Below are 24,582 nucleotides of genomic sequence, written 5' to 3' on the forward strand. Positions count from 1 at the left end.
AGTATGGACTATGGAGTACCACCACACTATTTAGGTCCGCTACGGAAAAAGTAACGGCTATGCGAATGTTCGACAATGTTTGTAGAGTACAAGGTATCTAAAGAAGGAAAGAAAAAACAGTAACATATTGTGAAAAACAGCCTACAACTAAATATATAAAGACAAATAAGCAATTGGACCATGCTGCTTTTTCCACTTCCCAAAGATTTTTCTTAATTTTCCTTTTTATAAAAATCACCGCAAATAAATAAATTCTCGTACAAATGTTTTGTGTACCCAATTCTTTACTAATCAAATAAATTCGTCAGTCATACGAATTTGGCTTGGATTATAGGTATGTGCAATCAATCACTGATAAATCAGATCAGTATTAAAATTATTAATATTTTATCATATTGCTATTGTAGATAAATTCTGTTTGATTATGTTTTAAAATCTTCACAATTCTTAGTCATTCTTAATTTTAATTACAAAACAAATTTATATATACGTACCTACGTCAAAGGTTAATATGTTGCTTAAAAAAATTGATTCGCCCGAAACTTTAATCCTCGATTAAATTAAAAAATATTTAATGCAACCGTAATTAAAATTTTCGCAATTTTAAAATTATGATTTATTTTTGTAATTCTTTTCATAACCCATAAGAATTGATTGAGAGTTCCTACCGTGACTCGTAAGTTGCTTTTTTAAAATTATTTTTGTTCCATTTTATCGGGTAATTTTTCTTGTAGGTATATATACCTTTTTTGGTTTTCTGTTTTGCGAGACATGCCATTACATGTTACTTTTATTATTCACTCGCGTCATCCTCTTCCGTTTTTTTAAACGTTTCAACTTTTGGTATTCCTTTCCCCAGGTAGCTGTAGCTTCCTCCGTGGTTATTGTTAGTTGTTGCCCTGGAAACCATCAGGGTCTTCTAACTCTAACGCCACAAATTGGTCGCATTGCTCCTGTAGTAACCTTTTTCCAAGTTAATATGCTCCTTTTCCAACTTGGTTGCAGCGTACTACGTACAACGGGTTAAAGACGAATAACAGTCAGAAATACGTATATGCAGTTGCGTTCCATCGATATACCTTTTTTGTTTTTCTGTTTTGCGAGACATGCCATTATATTTTACTTTTATTATTCACTTGCAGTATCCTTTCCCATTTTCCTTTTCTATACATATATATATATATATATATATATATATATATATATATATATATATATATTGATATGATATAGGAAAAAGAAAAACAGTGATTAGAAATTAATTTATAAGTTACACATTAGATAATATTAGATATTTGGTTATTTTAATAAGTTATATACTAGAGAATTTTATAAAAATTATTTATGTGAGGGCATTTTTAAGAAATTAGCATATAATAATTGTAAAAAGTTGTAGTTTAATGTTGTAAATATATTTAAGTGAGCCATGTGCATAGGCAACCAACTATACATACTCTCCAAGTGTCATTTTAAGAATTTTACGAATATAAGTGGGGTTATAGTTGTTTAAAATGTGTAGTTTATTAAATTAGAATGTTAAGTTACTAATTTAATTATATATTCTGATCTGAAAAGCCTAAATGTAAACAAAATTATCAATAGAACATTAACGAATTCTCCAGAATGCAGAATTTGACCATTGTTTACGGTCGAACATTCTCGAAATAATGGTTATGTCTGTGGAACGAACATATATTTTTTTTCGAGAACATCCATATAGAAGTAATAGAACAAATGGAACATGATCTCTTACCAGATGATTCTAGAACATCCAAAAAGATATAAATACCCGTGATTTGGATTCAAGATGGCAGTTTTAGTAAGTCAGTCAGTCAGAAAGTTTTTAGTCAGGCAGTTTAGTAAGAAATATGAAAGTTAGTTGGAGTCAGTGAATCAGTTACAAATAGTCCAATTGTTTAATATAATTAAAAAAGTATGTTAGAAGAATATTGGTTGGATATTGGAAGAAATTAAAATTATATTATGATTGGAGATTAGTATAAATCAACTTATAATAATTGGATATTGGTATATTAAAAAGATATATGGTTTATAAATGCTGGTGAAGAAAAATATATCTTAAATTGGTAGAAGCTGATAATTGGAAAAAGTAATTTCACAAAAAACAAGGATAATCGAAGTACGAAGACATTCAGTGGTGATTAGAATCTATATAGTGGAAAACAGTTCATTTAGGCATTCAGTGAAAGAAAGGTACAAAATTTTGTTAATATAATTTAGTTAGTGTCATAACAGTTTCAATTTTGAAGATAGTTTGTTTAAATTTTACATTGTCTATAGAATTTAATTAGTTTTATAAGAATATCAATTTAAAGATAGTTTATTTTAAATTTACATTGACTAGGTTAGATATATATATATATATATATATATATATATATATATATATATATATATATATATATATGTGTTTTATAATAGTTATAATAAAGATAATTTAAAAAAGTACTTACAAACTAATTCTTTGAGAACCGCGATAAAAAACCCTATATTATTAAAATACTCATTGCTCATCATTCAAACAAACAATACATTATAACAATATATATATATATATATATATATATATATATATATATATATATATATATATATATATATATATATATTGTTGTGATCTGCTTTATGATGTTTTATTATTAATTAACACGAATTTAATTAATCCAATTATTTAATTAATTAATTCATTAATTTATGCAGAGTCATACAAATCAATTACTATTAAATATTCTCAGGGTGCCTTTTTAATTTTACTTTAATCAGTTTACTTTATATATCTCTTCTAGTGGGTTCAGTATCTCCTAGTTGCTCATAATCGGGATAGAACAGGAAACGGAACTAACATTAAAACAACATAAATATGCAGAGGAGGTCCCATTGAGAACTTGGGAGGTGATTCTAGGCACGGTCGATGTGAACATCGCTCTTGGAAAAATTGCATTTAAAGTGGTTTAATTAAACATATAATTAGAGAAAACATTAGATTCTGGACAAAAATAGTGACTAAAGTATCTTGTGATAAAAGTAAATCGAAAACCATAAATAGTTGTGCATATAGTTAATAAAAACTGGTGTCAGTTTGTTTACGGTAATGGGCTACGAGTTTGGTACTTATACAAAAACTGGAAACAAGGCTGAGTATAAAAAATAGTTAAGACAACAAACCTAAGGTAAATATTTATAATAACAATTAATTTAAATTTAAATAATAGGGATAATAGGGAAAATAATTTAAATTAAGAGAAAAGTTTAAAATTCTTAAATTATTGTTTAAAGTTAAAGTAACATATTAACTTTTTATATTGTAACTTTTTGTGCCAAACAGTAATTACGGTTCGCTATAACAAAGATGTCCACACACTAAAATCGACGGCAAAGTGGCGTTGGTGAATAAATATCGTTTTAATTTTCGGCTGTAAGAAAACTCGGAAAACGGGACTTACAACGAAAAGTAACTCGGTAGAAGTGACCCACATATAAACACCGATAAGGGTCGGAGATTCGACGGGTTGACTGGTCGACGACTCTTTTCGCGGTGTAGGACAGGGAAGGAGATAAACAGTGAAATAACAAGAAAAGGCCAAAGAAAATATTGTAAGAATGGACAGCGACGAATACTCTACAGATGAAGGAAGAAAAAGAAAAGGAGAAAATATAGATTTTTTTGTAAACAGCAAAAAAACACCAAGAACTCCTACAAAACGCCAAACAACTGAATCTGAGAAATTAGACCAGTTATTAATAATGATGAAAGAAATGAACACAACTCAAAAAGATATGAAGCAAGAACAGAAAGAAATAAAAACTGAAATAAGGGAAATTAAAGACCAACAAAACAAAACAAACGAAGCTCTACTAAAACTGACAGTAGAAAACGAACAATTAAAAAAAGAAAATCAGGATATAAGAAAAGAGAATTCAGAAATAAGGAGAGAGTTACAAGAAATGAAAAAAGCAGTCGAAATAATCGAAAAAAATAGAAGAAAAAACAACATTGTAATAAATGGTCTAAAAATGGATACAAATGAACCAAGCAGCCTAAAAGAAAGAATAAACGGACTTTTTAATAAACATCTTCAAATTGATATTACACCTACAACAGTAAAAAAAATAGGCGAGAATACATGCGTAATAAAACTAAGAAATGAAGAGGAAAAACACGAGATTATGGCAAAAAAATATAAACTAAAAAACGTCGTAGGAGAGAAAGTATTCATCAATGATGACTTGACCAAAGAAGAGAAAGAAAAGCAGAAACACCTAAGAAATTTTGCAAAAAACGAAAAAGAGAAAGGCAAAGACGTCAAAATTGGTTACAACAAGGTGTTAGTAAACCAAGAAGAATGGAGATGGAACAAAATAAAAAAGGAACTTGAAAAACATCCAAAAAACTAGAAAACTACACCCACACGAGGAACATTGATAACGACCAAAGCAACGGAAAGGATCTGATAATGACGACCAGGGCGACGAATAGGAATAACGATAGGAAAAAGCACGATGCAAAGGTAAACAAGGATGAGAATAGAAAGAAGATGAAAGATATACCGCAGAAAAAAGGAGAGATAAAAATGGGAACATGGAACGTAAGAAGCATCAATGGAAAAGAGGTAGAACTTGTAGAAGAAATGATCAGACAAAAAATAGAAATATTAGGAATAACGGAAACGAAAATGAAAGGAAGAGGTTTTAAGAGGATACACAAAGGATATTGGTTATTTTGGGTAGGAGCTGATGCAAAGGAGAGAGCAAAAGAAGGCGTAGGGATAATAATTGCACCGAATAGTCTACAATACGTTATAGAAGAAACATATGTTAACCAGAGAATATTATCGCTGAAAATGAAACTGATAGACGAGGAAATATGGACAATAATAACAGCCTACGGAGTAAATGAAGATGCAAAAAAGGAAGAGAAGGATAAATTTTTCGAGGAGCTCCAAATGCAAATTGACAATGGGGAAGAAAATATAATTGTAATGGGAGATCTAAACGGTAGAGTCGGAAATAATAACAATGGAATTGAGGAATGCATGGGAAAAGAAGGAGAAGAAATACTAAACAAAAATGGCGAAAGAATAATAGAAATATGTATGGAGAATAAACTTGTTATAACAAATACAAAATTTAAACATAAAAAAGTACACAAATACACGAGAGTACAAGAAAGTAGAAATGAAAAATCAATCATAGATTACTTTTTGGTAAGTAGCAACAAATGGAAAAGAGTACAAGACACGAAAGTCAAAAGAGGCTCAGAGATTGGCAGTGATCATCATCTAGTAATAATGAGAATGAGAACAGCAAAAGAAAATGAAGAAAAGAGGAGAAAGGTAGTAAATGAAAAAGTAAAAAGCTACAAATTAAAAGAAGAAAGATATAAGCAGATATTCCAAGAAAAATTAGACAATATTTTGAAAGGTAGGGCAAAAACTGCTAGTATAGAGGAAAAGTGGGAAAATCTCAAGACCAGCTTAATCATAGCTGCTGAGGAAACTTGCGGGAAGACAAAAATAGCAAATAATAGCATGAGGAGAACTGAATGGTGGACGGACGAAATACGAAGGAAAGTAAAGAACAAAAAAGAAAAATGGAAGAGATATCTAAGTACAAAGCGCCCTGAAGATTATGAGGCATATAAAGAAAAAAGAAAAGAGGTTAAAATAGCTGTAAAAGCAGAAAAAGAAAGGTCATGGGAAAAGTTTGGACTAAAAATGACAAATAATTATAGAGAAAACCAAAAACTCTTCTATGGCGCATTAAAACAGCTCAGACAAAAGAAAGAACACATGATGCCGAATATAAAAGACAAGAATGGAAAGGTAATAACAGAAGAAAACCAAATAATGGAAAGATGGAGAGAACATTTCAAAGAGCTAACTCATACAGACGTAGACAACATAGTGGAGATACAAGAAATTAATGAAGAACAAAAAGTAGAACCCATAACAACAGAGGAACTAGAAAAGGCAATTGAAAGAGTTAAATTAGGCAAAGCACCAGGCAAGGATGATATCACCCCGGAAATGATAAAAATCATGGGAATAGAGGGAGTGGACAGCATGAAAGAACTAATGAATGATATCATAAAAAGAGCAGAAATACCACAGGACTGGAAGAAAGACATTATACTACCAATACACAAAAAGGGCGACAAGAGAAACTGTAATAATTACCGAGGTATTACTATATCAAGTATTCCTGGGAAGGTATTCGCAAGAATAATAGAAACAAGAATAAAAACCCAAATAGAACCAACTATGGAAGATACACAATGTGGATTCAGGAAGGACAGAAGCACGCAAGACCACATATTCACAATAAGACAAATAAGTGAGAAAGTAATCAATAAAAATAGAGAAATACATATATGCTTTATTGATCTGGAAAAGGCGTTTGACAGAATACAAAGAAAGGACGTATGGAGGACATTAAAGGAAAGAGGAGTTGACAGGATAACAATTGATGTAATAAAGGATATGTACAATAATAATACAAATACGGTGAGAACCAACAACGAGGAATCCGAAGAATTTACTACAAGTCAAGGCCTCAAACAGGGATGCGTGTTGAGCCCACTGCTGTTCTCAGTGGTACTGGATACAGCAATAAAGAAAGCCAAGAGAAGAATGAGAAAACTAATATTAGGATACTGGCAAATGAAACAGACTCAACTATCAGAGCTTCTATTCGCAGACGACATGGTTTTGATAGCAGAAAACAGAGAAGACCTTCAGAACAACCTTGAAATCCTAGAAGAAGAACTGTCAAACATAAATATGAAAATAAATACAGAGAAAACAAAAACAATGATAATTTCAAATAAGAGAAAGACACACGCAATACAATTAAACGGAAAACAACTAGAACAAGTGGAACATTTTAAATACCTAGGAGCAATAATTGAATCAAACGGTAAACAAGACATGGAAATAAATGAGAGAATGGGACGAACAGGAAGCTTATTTAACACTATGAAAACAACATTTTTGGGAAAAAAAGAAATACCGGAGAAGGTAAAAACGGCAGTCGTTAAATCAGTAGTTAGACCTACAATCATGTATAATAGCGAGTCATGGACATTGACTGGGAGACAAAAATCTCGAGTCAATGCTATGGAAATGAGGTTCCTGAGGAAAATAGCAAACAGAAAGAGGACAGACAAAATACGAAACGAAACAATCAGACAAAACCTAAAACTAGAACCAATAAACGAAAAAATAGTAGAGGGGCAACTAAGATGGTTCGGACACGTGTGTAGAATGTCGAATGAAAGATTAACAAAACGAGTGTTTGAAACGAGAATGCAAGGGAAAAACAAACGAGGAAGACCAAGAGTTAGGTGGGTAGACGAAATCAGAAAAGAAGTTGAGAAGAAAGGATTGACATGGGAAAGTGCACGAAATCTAACACAAGACCGGATAGCATGGAGACAACAGTGCAAATCTTAACCCCACCAGCCTTACACCTAACGGTAGAAAGGCTTAGGACTAAGTAAGTAAGTAAGTAAATATGCACACAAATTATTATTTATTTTCAATAAGCAATACGATGAATATTAATAAATAACTTTTGTGGGCAATTATCTTTCCCAACAAACTCCTATACTCTAAATTTAATTTTAATTACAAACTATCTATTGATCTGTTTTATAATAATATCTACTAAAAAAAATGACCATATAAAAATATAATTTATTCACAAAAAAAATAACTCTTTGAAACTTGGAATCTTAGTTCCTATGCTTATATTTGATTTTATCTTTAGAATATCTTAAAATTTTCTTTCATTCAAATTATTTGACTGACCTTTATTTTTTTTCACCAATGATGTCTCCAGTCGATTAAACCACAGTTCCTTCCTTGATTGATTATGTCCGGCTACCATCAAATCTTTACCGTTCTCAGCATCGATCCAAACCGCATACCAGCAAACTACTCCTCCGAAAACACAAGCCCAAGCCTCTTTTGACCGGTACTCTTTATTCACAAATTCTCCTTTCTTTCTCAATTATATCTCGTGGACTATGCAGACTCAAAAGAGGTATTAATCTTCTCGATTTTGATCTGCTCTCAGCTTCCACCTTTTTCACTAACAAACGAAAACACTGGTACTCAGATTGACTACACGAAAACACGTCTTCTCTTCTGGTCTGCCGGTAACATAATAATTCTTTTAATCTCTCCCAGACAACCTTCTCAACTCTCTCATTCCCACCATTCCTTTTTAACCAATCATAAGCATTCATCTTTCCCACTTATTTTCGATTTAGAAAATTTCCAACATGATATTTAAAACAAATAAACTACTTTCACTCAAATTACTTTTCAGAAACCATTAACAATTTTGCCTTTTTCAACAGAAATAAGTTTCCAAATTCTTGTTATCTCATATCTAAATCTAATTCTTATTTACTTTCGAAAAATGCCCACCGCAAAATACAATTACAAGTTTATTCCTAAATCTATAATTATACGGGTTCCATTGTCCTTTTACTTATACCACGGAACAATGTTTTCTCTTATTCTAACTATTACAAATAAGTACAGGGTTGTATTTTAACTTATATGCCCGCGGTATATTAAAATAATAAAAAAACTCTTTATTCTATTTCTGATCGATAAACTGATCCATAACAAATATATATATATATATATATATATATATATATATATATATATATATATATATGTATATATATATATATATATATGTATATATATATATATATATATGTATATATATATATATATATATATATATATATATATATATATATATATATATATATATATATATATGTATATAGAAGAAATAAAAGAAAAAGAAAAGCAAAGGTTAATGCGAGTAAATAGTAAAAATAAGGTAAAAGTATCGAGCTATCTCGCAACAAGGAAAACAAAACAAAATGGTATAAGGTGGAACGAAACCGTAAATACTATTTGTGAAAAATAAATATGAAACCTATACTTTCTGTTTGGTTTGGTCAGTTAAGGTATTTACAAAAAAATACTTACCCTCGTCCACATAGTAACCTTAAAGCATCTAAATTTCCATAAAATGCGGCATATAAGGTCGGTGTCATGCCTTGCTCATCTCTTGTATTGCAGTCTCTTGATGTTGTCTCCTTTAAGACCTCTAACATGCCATCCTTAGCAGCTCTGTAATAATAAACAACATTATAGTACATACTATAATTTAAATGTTTGCAAGTGGCAAAAACAAACCTCACCAGGAATGGAAATTCTTCTTAAAGAAGATCGTCATGACAATTATTTACAAGTTTCATTCTGTTGAAGGGTATCTACAGTAAATCTTTGAATATAGAGAGAGTCACGTCCCAGTATCAAAACCAAGGTTCTGGGGAGGGCCATGTCCTCTCGAGACCCACATAATATGGTAAATACGAGTACTTAAACAAGATTTTATACTAAGTTAAGTTTGCAGCTACCGTCAGTTGAACCATATGTTTGAAAATATCTATTTTTTTAACATTGTCGTGTCAGTCAGGTTTAATCTAATGAACGTCATTGTCTAATAATCGGATTATGTATCGGTAAAAATAAAAAAGTGTCGTATAAAGTAATATTCATCTCTGGTTTAGACGAAACGAGACGTGGAAATTCAATATGGCGACAGCCGACAGCTAATCAACTTAAAAGTTGTGTAAGAAGCAATTAAAATAAGCTTATATTACATGTTTTTGATGCCTCTAAGGGAAGCTCTAAGTGATTTCATTGTCTCTAAATAAATAGAGGCGTAAGAAAACTGCTATAGTTATGAAAAATAAATAGAAGAAGATACTAACGTAATTTCACTGGACTAATCTTATATTTATAAAAAGAATTAATTTAAGTGTTTTTAGATTTCACTAATCTGATGTAGCAATAAATTGCGGTAAAGATCAATTGGATAAATTTAATCATCTTCCAAATTGTTATCTAAATGCCAAGCACAAAAAATGTTTTTCCATTTACGGATGTCTTGAGCAACGCAGCGTTTTACACACACACATAATATATATACAGGGTGAGTCATAACTATTGGGACATAGACTAAGGACAGGTTATTTGGACCAAAATATGGCTATTGGGCCAAATATGCCTTAATAAAATGTTGCTGAGAAAAAAGATACAGGGTGTTAAAGTTAATTTTTGTTTTTCGTTTTTTGCTAATAGTTTCCCTGTATATTTATAAATGGTTATCAAAATTGGCACAGAGGCATAATCTTAGACAAGAAATAGTATTTTATTTACAATTCCACTATCAAATACCAAACTAATAAACAAAGTTGCAACTAACGTAAGGTTTCGGTTTTGACGATAAATCAAAACTAAACACACTTTAACTTAAAAGAACTCACAAAAACTCAAACTAAATGTTCTACATGGTCCGATTTCTATGCCTTTTCTAATTCTTTTTATAAAGGATTTTCGGACGTTAAAAAAATATTATTCTGTCCCCTTATAAGATTAGCTGCATTTTGAATGTATCTCCAAAGTTCGTCTCGTGTATTAATTTCATTGGCATAAACTAAGGACTTCATATGTCCCCAAAAATAAAAATCTAGCGGGTTGTACTCAGGACTTCCTGGTGGCCATTGAAAATCACTGCCTCTGCCAATCCATCGTTGAGGAAATAAGTCATTAAGATGATTTCTAACAGCTAATGAAAAATGAGGTGGCGCTCCATCCTGCATAAACCACATTTTTCTTCTTACATCCAGTGACAGATCATCTAAAATATCACTAAGAGTATTTTCCAAAAAGAATAAATAAGAATCTCCATTTAAATTCGGAGGAAGAACATAAGGCCCTAGTAGTTGGTCGCCTATAATGCCACACCAAATATTCAATTTAAACTCATGCTGCAAATGTCTAGCTTTAATAGCATGCGGGTTTTCTTCTTCCCAATAATGACTATTTCGCCAATTAAAAACCCCTCGTCTGGTAAAAGTTGCTTCGTCGGTGAACATAATATTCTTAATAAAGTGTCTGTCATTGCGATGTTTATTCAGGATACGTTGTCAAAACTGTAACCGTCGTGGAAGATCTGTTGGAAGTAAATTTTGAACAGGAGTGAAGTGATAAGGATGGAGGTTCTCTTTTTTTAGAATTCTAACAATAGACGACTGACTTACTCCTGTTGCTGCTGATAGATGTCGTGAACTTATTTCAGGATTTTCATCTACTCGAACCAAAAGTTCATCTTGTTGATTAGTTGTGATTTGTTTCGGTCGACCACCCAGATTTTTAGTGTGAAATGACCCAGTTTCACCTAAACTACGATATAATCTTGCAAAAGTTTCGTGATTTGGTTGCCTTCTGTTTGCGTATAACATTCCATACCTTCTGGCTACCGAGCGACCGCAAAAATTTTCTTGTACGTATACGCAAATCATATCTCGCATTTCTTCATTAGTAAAATAATTGTGACGAGGCATTTCAATCAAAAAAAGTTATGATTACTTTTAAAAAATGCAACATTACACTACACTGTCACATCAAAAATAATTTACTCTGAACAAATGACATTTACCAACAACAATTATCTGACAGTCCAAAGCATACTTTTCATAAATAAAATAATATTTGAAATCCTTTTTTAAGACTCATAAGAAGTTCGACTGCGTTTTTATCGAAAACGGTTGAAATTATCATGTTTAAACATAAGTACCAATTTTACGTAAAAATGATGTTTACGTCATATTTTCTAATAAAAATTACTAAAAAGTTTCATCAGAAAAAGTTTAGACTCAATTTGATCATTAAGAATGATCCACGTGGCGCCCTCTATGACAAAACGTAAAATTGTAAATAAAATACTATTTCTTGTCTAAGATTATGCCTATGTGCCAATTTTGATAGCAATTTATAAATATACAAAGAAACTATTAGCAAAAAACGAAAAACAAAAATTAACATCCTGTATCTTTTTTCTCAGCAACATTTTATTAAGGCATATTTGGCCCAATAGCCATATTTTGGTCCAAATAACCTGTCCTTAGTCTATGTCCCAATAGTTATGACTCACCCTGTATATATATATATTATATATATATATATATATATATATATATATATATATATATATATATATATATATATATATATATATATTGTTATGATGTGTTTTTTGTTTGAATGATGAGCAATGAGTATTTTTAATAATATAATATATAGGGTTTTTATCGCGGTTCTCAAAGAATTAGCTTGTAAGTACTTTTTTAAATTATCTTTATTATAACTATTATGAAACACACATATGTATCTAACTTAGCCAATGTAAATTTAAAATAAATTATCTTTAAATTGATATTCTTATAAAACTAATTAAATTCTATAGACAATGTAAAATTTAAACAAACTATCTTCAAAATTGAAATTGTTATGACACTAACTAAATTATATTAACAAAATTTTGTACCTTTCTTTCACTGAATGCCTAAATGAACTGTTTTCCACTATATAGATTCTAATCACCACTGAATGTCTTCGTACTTCAGTTATCCTTGTTTTTTGTGAAATTACTTTTTCCAATTATCAGCTTCTACCAATTTAAGATATAGTTTTCTTCACCAGCATTTATACACCACCAACCAAACCAGCAAACAGCATTTATATTTATTCTTCTTTTCAATATACCAATATCCAATTATTATAAGTTGATTTATACTAATCTCCAATCATAATATAATTTTAATTCCTTCCAATGTCCATCCAATATTCTTCTAATATACTTTTATAATCTTCAATAATTATTTGTATATAATTATAAATGTGCATTAAATATATGCATAATTTTTAATCTTCATTTAACTCACTATATTAAACAATTGGACTATCTCCAACTAACTTTCATATTTCTTATTAAACTGCTTGACTGACTTACTAAAACTGTGAACAATTGACTTCACTAACTAATCTACTAACTTTCATAATAAACTGCTTGACTTCTGACTAAAAACTGCCCTCTTGAATCCAAATCACGGGTATTTATATCCTTTTGGATATTCCAGAACCATCTGGTAAGAGATCATGTTCTAATTTGTTCCATTACTTTCATATAGATGTTCTCGAAAAAAATATCTGTTCGATCCACCGCCATAATCATTATTTCGAGAATGTTCGACTCTAAACAATGGTCACACTCTCCACTCTGGAGAATTCGTTAATGTTCCATTGATAATTTTGTTGACATTTAGGCTTTTCAGATCAGAATAAACATTCAAATTAGTAACTAACACTCTAATTTAATAAAATACACAATTCAAACAATATATTATTATAACCCCACTTTATATTCCCAATTATGATTAATTTCTATCTGTCAATCACTCCGAGAGTATTTTTGGTTGCCTATGCACATGGCTCACTTACATCTATTTACAACATTAAAATTACTAAAATACAACTTTTTACAATTATTATATGCTAATTTCTTAAAATGCCCTCACATAAATATATTTTTGTAAATTTCTCTAGTATATAACTTATTTAAAATAATCAAATACTTTTTTATATCTAATATTATGTAGTATATAACTTATAAATTATTTTCTATAAACCCCAATTGTCACAATATATATATATATATATATATATATATATATATATATATATATATATATATATATATATATATTATACAATATATGTTCCGAAAGATTTCCGCGGTTAGTACAATTAAACCTAGAACTAAGATTTAAGAATTAATATTAAACTCATCAACACTCTTCCGGGTTTAACCGCGTCGATTATCATTGCGCCGAGCTTTCGACATCCGTTTGATGTTTTCTTCAGGGCTTCCGAGGTCTCAGTCTCCCCAGCCCCCCCAGAGACTACTACACAACGCCATTCAATCCGAAATGCTGTTTAATAATAATTCTGGTAATAGTATTATTCGTAGCTCTAAGTTTAATTGTACTAACGGCGGAAATCTTTCGGAACATTTTATTCGCCTCTACGGGGAGGAATTTTACCAGCACACTAAATCATATAGCAATCTGATGCTACGTAAGAATCGTCTTCTTTGTGCTTTAACATTCCTTAAAGCCTGCCTAGATCATAAAGTCGTTCCCACATTTCTAAAGCTCAATCACCATACTTTTTCTCCTTTTATCTCCCAAATTCTTAGAAAGACCAGTTTTGCGTTTCTCCGTGAAGCTATTCATTCCACTAGACGAAAATTAGATGTCACGAATATCAATATTTTCAATATCTGGTCATCTAGTCAACACGCACACACAGTAGAGAACACTTTCGAATCTAAGACTGAAACTTAGAAACGCAAATTAGCGCATCTAATTGCCGAAATAATTCCAAAAACCACAACGTTGGAATGCACTACAGTGGTTCATACCTTTTCTGATACCCATTGGCACTTAAGCTTTAGCAAAAGGTTTCAATTACTCTGTTACCCCAAGTCACATTCGATAAAGCCACACAATGCTACCGTCATCCTAAACACTTCTTCTTACTTAAATAAACTCTCAAATCTCATTAATACCTCAGACTACAGACCAATTCCTAATAATCCAACAATCTATCTGGAGAAAACAAAAAAAACCATTATCAATAAAACCTCTCTTCCTATTGACAGTATCCAGCAAGACTACTTATCTCTCATTAAACATTGTATGTTCAACACTTATTTCATCTTCCAAAATCAATTCTACAGACAAATAAATGGTGCCCAATGGGCTCCCTTCTATCGACAGTAATTGCCAATATATTTATGGAAGACTTCGAGACATAAGCACTATTCACATCAATACTCAAACATGTTGGCTAGTATATGTTGACGATACATTCGTCATTTGGCCTCAAGGCAGGGATGCTTTGGTGTCTTTTCAAACCCATCTGAATGTTATACATCCTAGTATCAGGGAGTGGAAACTGATTCATCCCTACCGTTTCTCGACGTTATCATAAAGAAAAACCAATTCCAAGGTTTTTATCACTCCGTTTATCGAAAACCCACCCATACCAATCGTTACTTGCATGCCAATTCTCATCATCCACGTTCCGAGCACTCATCCAAAACGGTTACCGCAAAAATCATATCAATCTCCCACTCAATCTTAACCCAAAGACTGCTTCCACTTCATAAAGAAAAACTAGAATTATATAACACTTGTAGCCGACATTCTGTTGTTAGATGTACATCACGAATAAAAATCGGACTCATTTTAATAAACCTGCTGACCTGGCTTTTGCGCTATGCGTTGATTTATCTCTAAATATTTACATATACTTTATTTAAATATGTACATAATATTTACATTGGTACCTAAATATGTATGGCTCTCAACTTTTTCCATGTGTTGATTGTTTACCAATTTGATCAGTATTTAATATTGGGGTTTTGCTAATAATAATGTATTTGGTCTTTTTTGTATTTGAGTCCATATCGTATAGTTGGCTTACTTCTGTTATACGAGACATTAATATTTGAAGCCCTTCCACTCTGTCTGCAAACGCGAGTGTATCGTCCACTTATCTAATGTATTTGAGTTTTTCTCCATTGACTAGAATATCTTTGTCCACGTCTTCTACCGCATTTTTGAAAATTTGTATATATTAAAAAGAAGAAGGGATAATATACATTCCTGTCGTACTCCGCGTTGAATTTATACAGGATTTTTCAACTTGCCGTTTATTTTAATACCCGCTGTTATAGCATATGTTTTTAACCGATTAATGTACTCACCCGAATTAACTCGGACTTAAACTACGATCTATTTTCGCGTACCCGAGTTAACTCGGGCTTAAAATATTTGTACGGTATATAGGGCGCCTATCCGTTTTAACTCGTCTAGAACTAAATAACGGTTCTTCCACTTGCTTTCTGGTTTTTAATTTTAAACTTCTGGCGATCGATTGACGGATGTAATGTTCAGTCAAGTTTAGTGTCTTAATAAGGCTTATATAAGTGGCATATTTATTCGTCTCTTGAAGAGCCTTATTTATTTTTATAGTTAGTTTTTGTATTCATTTATCGACTGCAAAATGAGTAGTGACGAGGATTTATTAGGTTAAGATGTATCTGGTACCGAAGCTAATGTGGACGAAAGTGGTTCAGATACAAATATCGACCTTTCTTCTTTAGTTCCCAGTATCATCCGAAGTTCCTTAACTTCGGATGATACTGGGAGTATGACTATGATACGAACATGGTGCGAATTACAGCTAAATGCTCCTTTACCTACATATTTTCCTTTTACTCCTTTTTCGGCATTTTAGTGCTACCGACTGGAACATCTTGCAATTTTTTGAACACTGATGGATGATGACCTCATATATCATATTGTAGAAGAAACTAACCTATATGCGGATCAAAACAATCCATACTCCTGGATATAAGAAAACTAAAATTATGAATAGATAATTTCGGTTGATATACATTGAGAAAAAGTCGTTTAATATAATAAAGAACTTTCTAGAACAGAGAACGAAGTTGTTAAGACTCCCTACGTAAAAATGTGTCCTGGCGCAACTTTCAGAGACCAAAAATGTGGATCTAAAAGTGGCATTAGCTCGTGTTAGTAAATAAAATGAACGGTTCAGAGTGGAATGAAGAGCCTCATGAATCTCCGTTTAGACAAGGAGACCGAGATAAAATTAAACATGCTGTACTGGAAGCCCCATTACTAACTCCATGTGCTCATTATATGCAATTTTGTGGAAAGAAATCTACACAGACTGTATACACTAATGAATTAAAATCTGAGACAATCCTTGTACGCAGAAGACTGATAGTAAATCATGTATATCGAAAAAACGTCACCGAACAATAAGCTTAACATTCAAACAGATTAGGGGACTAATTTTTAGTGAATGTAAGTTATTTATGAGCATACCTGATAATAAAACTTCAACGCGTATCAGAGATAAAAGTTTTTTATAAGGAATTATATCATAAACTCATTTAACCAAAACGTTCAGTTCGAATCCATTTTATCCCGATATATCTATGTATAATTTTCTTTAACTTCGTTAAATATTTTATCTCGTGTCATTACGAAACATCCATTATTTCTCTAGTACTCACTGATGGCTGCTATTTGGAATATAACTAGGCTCACAGTCCTTATTAGACATATGTGTTTGTTTACATTATGTTGACTCTGCTTATCATAACTAAGGTAACAAGTGAAATATAAATTTACCGATAACATTATCCACCAATATGCATTGCATCCTTGGTAACAATATTTATAAGCTTTTTACATATACATTTCTAACAATTGGACTAATTACCATAGTCAAAAAGTAGTAGCCAGTAATAGTTATTTAAAAGATATTATTGAGATTGAATAACGCTTATACAAATTGCTGCAGATCAGGCTCATAATGTAAGCCTGCCGTATAACTTTCATATCACTCCACCAAGTGGCCATATATTAAGCAGGGCTCAAAGTAGGCAGTAATAGTTATTTAAAATATAGAATTTAGATTGAATAACCATTCCTTAAGCGGGGCATTCACGTTCTGATATTTAGTCTGATTTGTGGTCCAACCTCCGAAGTTGGATCTGATATTGGACCGTGAGTGGGCTTGCTGGATTGTTGGTAATCTAGTTGTACGAGTCGGTATATCTAGAGGAACGATGCAAGGTCCAACTTCCGACTGGCGACAGAGTAGGAGCGTGAATGGAGGGGTCGGACGTCGGAGGTCGAATCAAAACTTTCCTCAGTCAGCCCTTGACATTGGGTACCTACTGCACGCTTACGTAATTAACAGTGCAGGAATTTCTAAATTTATTAATAATTACAAAGATAGTCCAACGCGGAAACAGCCCAACAACACCTGCTGAAGTATGAGAACACTGCCAACATAGCGTCCTGCGAGAGTTTCTGTTCTAATCCTTTTCAATGACAATGAGCAATTTCGTGTCACAACAGTTCACACGATAATCGAAGAATTTCTTCATCTAATATTTGTTTCTTTCTTGTCAAATGAAGGCACTAACAAGCACAATGTTGCCATTTTTCTCCTAATTATATTTTGAGTAGACTTTACTTAATACATTTTTTGAATGAATAATGTACACCACCGTGAAAACAGACCAAAGCTAAGTTGGAGCGCTAGTTTGATAGTAAGTCAGAGCATGAGTGGAGTCGACTATTTAACTAGTAGTCCTACCCAGTGGGACTTCAAATCGGAACTTGAATGCTCCGCTTTAGGCGTACTGAGTGTAAATATACATTTTCTGTCGGTGTCTTTTTCGTTTCGGACATTGGCAACCATCATGGTCACTCATACCTTGCCCACCTTTACTCGAAACAGCCCAGTACCTAGTTGTCATAGAACCATGTGCATAAATTTTTAATCAGGGAGATTCGTATGTGTTTGGGAACTCTTATTCTCATTACTTTTTCTGGCAAGATCAGCTATAACAGTCCTTAGCGTTTTTAGTTTTGCATATGTCTCAAGTACTCCAATTTCCGTTCCTTTAAAGTATTTATAATTTTAGGTTCATTTTACAAAGTACGAAATGTGGTCCACTCAAGATACTCTCGAAATACGTCTATACAGACACATTTCAAATGCCTGAAGATTCTTAACTGATGCCTCTGTCAGTGTACATGCTTCTGCTTCGTATAGAATTACGGGAAATACGTGGTATCTAAGTAACCGTAAATTGCTGTTGAGGTTAAAGTATCTATATTCGAATAATTTCTGCATCCGTATGAATATATTTCTAGGTTTTTCAATTCTACACCTTATTTCCGTCGAATGATACCATTTATCATTGACGTTGTTTCGCAGATATGTATACGATTTAGACTAGTGTCCATAATTCTGGAAACTTTACAAAAATCACCGTTTCTCCGGCAACACTAATCTCATGATCGTGATTTATATAGTTTATTAATACAATTACAATTTTATTTTATTGTTTTACATTTCTGTTTAATATTATATATATTTCTTACACTATATATATATATATATATATATATATATATATATATATATATATATATTAACATAATTATTTAATAAAATATAGAAACATTCAAGCGAAACGACGAAAGTTCGAGATTTCTGAATGGCAACGTTGGCAATACTGTATTGCGTCAGAGTATTTTTAGTCAGTAAACGACCCAATTAGAAGCGTTTAGTACAGTTTCGTGCATGTTTCGTGCGACTTCCAGTTCCAGTGTTGATTAGTGACTTCAGGTAGTTGTTACTAAGGAGATATTGTCGAAAACGAATACATCAGTGTCGATTCAACGAAAATGGCACCAAGAAACCCAAAACGTGCTGATTGGTCGCCAGAAAAGAGAGCCAAAGCAATTATTGAGAAGACGGTTACACATATCAATATTTAGCAAACAAATTGGGTGGTGTCGCCACAAAATCAGGTGCAATGAAAGTTTGTAAGAACGACAAAATCGAACAAAATCAGGTAGCGCAAAAAGAACAGGCAGAAATCCGAAAGTTGTCAATACGATGAGCGTAGAATATGCCGACTTTCTTTAGAAGATCGTCGCAGATCCGCAAAAGAAATTAATGCTATTGTCAAATCAACTGGCTTATAGATCTCGGACCGCACTATCAGAAGAAAGTTGTGTGAAAATGGACTACGAGCACGAACTCCTAGAAAGAAGCCGTTCCTGAACAAAAAACAGAGGCAAAAACGCATTGATTGGGCTTTGGAACACAGAGGGTGGACAGAAGAACAATGAAGTAAGGTAATTTGGAGTGATCAAACTAGATTCTCGATCTTTGGGAGTTACGTTTATTCGCTGCCGACTGGGGGAAGACCTTTTACCTATGTCACTACGAAGCTTCCTGTGAGTGTCATTGTATAACCACTAATGGAGTTGGACGTTTAGCAGTAATAGAGGGCAATATTACTTGTCATACGGCTAAGACTTCCATGGAGTAGTTGAGAAACCATGACGTTACTGTCCTTCCTTGGCCTGGAAATAGCCCTGATCTAAATCCAATAGAAAATTTATGGTCAAGGCTGAAAGTGTTAGTATCACGCCGAAACCCAAGTAATAAGAGAAGCCATGATAGAAGCCATTATTCAAAACTGGTTTAGAGTTATTACACCAAAAGATTTGAATCGAGCCTGTCCTAAAAAACAAAGGTTATCCCACCAAGTACTCTTGATGATAACCATTGTACCATTTTTTTAAATATATCTACTAATAGCTAACGGCTGTTGTTTTATTTATTTTTAAATTTTTAGAGGGTTTTTTCTCTTAAAATAGATGTTACATGTGAAGTAGAAGCATAAAATAATGCAATAAAATTATAGATCGACTCATAAATAACATAAAGTCTTGTGAAAAAGAGGAATGCTGATAACAAAACTAAAATTTTTGTAAAGTTTCTAGAATTTTGGCCACTAGTGTAGTTATACTGGTAGTAATAATAATTGTAATCATTTCTCTCATTCGTCAATAGTGGTAATTAAATTTATAAAATAAATTTAAGTGTTTTTATTACCTATTTTACGGTGAACCCCCTTTGAAGTAACAAATTTACTTATCGAATATACACAATATACAGTGCATATCAAAGGGAGAGTTACAACACAACAGTAGCTCCGGTATTGTGTGAGTCATACTACAGATATTGCCTGCACAATTATTTAAACGATTTAATAAATTTTCATGCGAAAACAAGGAAATCAAAGAAATGAACGGTTTTAAGTATTACAATTACCTACAATGCAAGACGATCAACTAGAGCAAAGCCAAATAATCTTTGCAATCACTTTGCGATTTTCTTCAATCAGTAATGTTTTATTGAATTAACTTAATTTAAAATTGATTTTCTAAAGCTCATTATATCACGATTATATTTACATGCTCCATAGACCTTTTAGGCCTGGGGCAAAAAGTTTAAAATGGCATTACAAATAATTTTACAATACTATTGATTTACATTATAAACGATACAAGTAATATTTATCAGTCGAGTATGAGTTTGCGCACAAGCGATAGTGAGGGCTAGCAAGCAAACAAGTTTTAGATATATACTTTTCTAATTTATATGCACACTTTATTTGGTATTGAGAGTTATTAACTTCAACTTAAGAGTGGAAATTAGAATGGACCAAAGTGCCAAAAAACAAAGTTTTGAGATAATTTAAAAAACAGTATAAAGATCCAAAAACATTAACTTCCGATTACTAAAAAAAATATTTTAAAGAAGCAAATTACGGAAGGGCCTAAGTGCGTTGGTTTTTATGAGATACATTTTAAAGAGTTTTCTTGTTTTTTTTTTCAAGTATCTTCTTCAATCTGAAGCAGCTGTTTGTACAAAAGTTGGTATTCTGGACACTGTAGATGTGGAATTATGCTTCGAAGGGACGTCTTTTTATTTTCTGACACCCTACTCTCTGATGTCAGTATGACTATATCAGCTTGTCTAAGTTCAGCCCGAATTTTCCCTTTCTTTAAGACGTTAACATGTACTGGTTCTTGAAGATCAACTTGAAAATCATTAATAAGTGCATGAGTCGCATTCTCCGTTCGGCTCACGGAGATAAGAATACGGCCGAGGTCAGAAGGCCCTGCTTGTCGTAAGAGGCGACTAATGGGTAGGAAACGAGAGGTGGAGAGCCGTCGCTTGAGGTGTCGGGTCTGTAGAAACGCACTCGAGGCGCTTAGGCGTCACGTTCACCGGTCTACACTCCTAATATCCGAGACGAGACTCTCGTGGGACCACTCTACTCTCATTCCGAGAGAACCAGGCGAGGTTAAACGAGCTGGGCCCGTACACACCTCTTTTGGCCTTACACCACCAATAGGGGTGTCGGTGTCTCGGCACGTACCCGCCTGGAGATTTAAGAGTGGTAGAGGAGAGATCCTTGGCGGCGACCTGCCTACGTGCGAGGTGGTAATTCCTGTCCGCCCGTGGGAGGGGATAACGGATAGGTGAGGTAATCGCAACACAGGTACTACGGGGGAGGTGGAGACCCGCGATGCGTATGCAACGAGCCACCTTCATTTTGGTGTCGGACTCGTAGGGGCAGTGAAGGCGCTAACGGTCGTATGCCGAAAGGCCAGGTAGACCAGGGTCCTGCCAGTTTTCATAATTGGAGGGCACAAAGCAACGCTATGCTTCGATCATTATAGATGTAACTTTGCTGATATTTTGTTCTGTAATATTAATGTGATTATCTGCTGTTTTCGGTCACAGGGCATAAAGCTGTAACCGCTTACAAGAATCTTTTATTCAATAGTATAAAAAACGCCCTTAGTTACCAATAACATCTGTCTCCCACAGTTATGACACCATATTACCAAGTGCTTCTTAAGAGTCAGACCGCGATTAACAAACTGGAGAAGACATGAGGCAATTTCGTTGGATCCAAGAGAAGCTACTTCCTTATGCCCATACACAAATAGGCCTCATTCGTGTTCTTCTTTAAGTTATATCTTCTATCGAAGGTTGGAAATAATCATTGCTATGTGGACCCTGTTGACTGCCGCTCTAAACAGTTTTGCACTACTACATTCAAACCAATCCCCTTAAGTTATTAAGCCACGATATTCTTCGTCTTCCCACATTTCGCTTTCCTCGAATTTTTCCTTGCATAATAAGCAGCAATAATGATTATTTTTGCTCTCTCATAACATGGCGTAAGTACTCAACATAAGCCTCATTTGTATCATCAACATATACTCCTAAGTTAATAGCAAGATAACTGTTAGCGATAGTCAATGATGGAACAAACATGAACTGCTGGAAATCCATCTAAGAATCGTTTTTTCACAACATCGGACAGGTAAAAGAACGAACAAACGTATGCATGTGACGAAATTAGACTTAACATCAACTAATGCCAAAATCAGAGAGCAGAGGTTAAGCTGATTAAGGCATATTTAACGCCTAAACGATTATCGTGGAGTACAAGGAACCGCTGAGTTGTAGGAGAAGAAAACCAAAGAAGACCTGGTGGGAGACGCATAAACAAGATACATAAGTGAAGAAGGTCGAGAGGGTCGCCGTCCGAATTCGAAGGCATTCTCGATTAACGGCATTTCATATTTAAAGAGGGAATTTTGTTGAGGACAGTTAGTCTGAAAATAACATCGCGTTACATTTTAAAATATAACGCGCGTATTGTAATAAATGTAAATAAATTATATAATTATTAGTGTGAAATAAATTAGTTATATTGTACAAATAAAGACTTTAAATAAACTTATGTATGCATTTCTGAGACTATTCACTAGTGTTCCGTTAATTGACATGCATTCTGTATCTCTGTTGGTCTAACTCGTACAATGGTTTTCTGAATCGGTATAAATTAGTAATGATTCTCGCATCCAGATCATCTATTTTTGTGTTTCGTAATATGTTTGCAAGCCTTCTGTGTTGTATTTTGTCGCTGTAGAGTTAACTAGACATAATATATATATGTCACAGTTGACATCCCTACACGCTAGCTAAACAATACAAATTTTAGTAAATGAAAATAGTTAGATAAAGAAATATTTAGCGTATATTTATGATGATCTATCGATTTACTAAAAAAGCTTAATATTATCTCGTAAAATATAAAAATAACAAAAGCATTATCTTTATTGGTCTTAATGATATTGAATGTGATATATTCACGCGTTTTTAGAACCATAAGATAGCGACGATTATCTTATCTGGAACGATAATATTATTGGAGGCATATATTAGATTTTAAGTAAACCATTAATAAAAATGATTAATCCAAATCTAATGATCATGTATGATCCTTGAGTTCTTATACTAACAATTTCAATGCCAAAGAAACTTCCTTGTTTTTACCAGAGTTTCCCTTAAAGTCTGTACAAATGATGTTCGAATATATATTTTTTATAAGTATATGTGTAAAACTACAGAGATATAAACTTGTTTAAACTTACAATAAAAATTTTACAAGAACTAATGAATCAGAGGATAAGTTTACGAGATGAACAACAGGGTTTTTGTAGTGGAAGATTGTGTACAGATGCAATATTCGTCATAAAGCAAATTACGAGAAATTTTAATTATTTATTTACCAGCATTTATGTGTCCGATTAACTTAAAGAAAACATTTGATAGAGTAAGACTCAAAGACGTAATCCATCTTCTCCATAATAGAGAAGTACCGCTAAGTATCATAACAACTGTTGAAAACATCTACCCAAACAACATAATGAAAGTCATAATAGATGGGCAACTTACAGAACCTATAGAAATATGTAGCAGAATAAGACAGGTGGACTAGCCCTCTCAGACTCATTTAGTCACATGCTCTTTAATTTAATTATGGGTGAAATCTTCAGAAGTATCAACAGAGGAAGAGGATAGGATTGGAAAAAAGAAGTAAAAATACTCTGTTACGCAAACGACGCAATATTGATAGCCCAAGATGAAGATAGTCTGTAAAGGCTGGTCCACAGATTTACCATAAGAGCAAAATAATTTCATATGACAATCTCATCTCAGAAATTTAAAATAATAGTAATTTGCAAAGAACCAATCAGATGTAAAATAGAAAACAAGTACAGGTCAAGTAAGAGATCAAGTACAAAAAGCAAATAGACTGGCAGGATGCTTCAATAGC

The 24,582-nt window shown here is 32.7% G+C and overlaps 1 protein-coding gene across 1 annotated transcript in view; it reads right to left on the reverse strand.

The window, feature by feature from the left end:
* Positions 1-24,582, reverse strand: part of Sans (SAM_USH1G_HARP domain-containing protein Sans) — a 51,476-nt gene that overhangs the window by 16,745 nt on the left and 10,149 nt on the right. Inside the window, exon 2 of the mRNA XM_072530298.1 lies at positions 9,039-9,182. Coding sequence (XP_072386399.1) covers positions 9,039-9,182 — 144 coding nt within the window. The remainder of the gene's footprint in view (positions 1-9,038; positions 9,183-24,582) is intronic.

The sequence above is a fragment of the Diabrotica undecimpunctata genome, chromosome 4 (genome assembly GCF_040954645.1).
Source record: "Diabrotica undecimpunctata isolate CICGRU chromosome 4, icDiaUnde3, whole genome shotgun sequence".
NCBI lineage: Eukaryota > Metazoa > Arthropoda > Insecta > Coleoptera > Chrysomelidae > Diabrotica > Diabrotica undecimpunctata.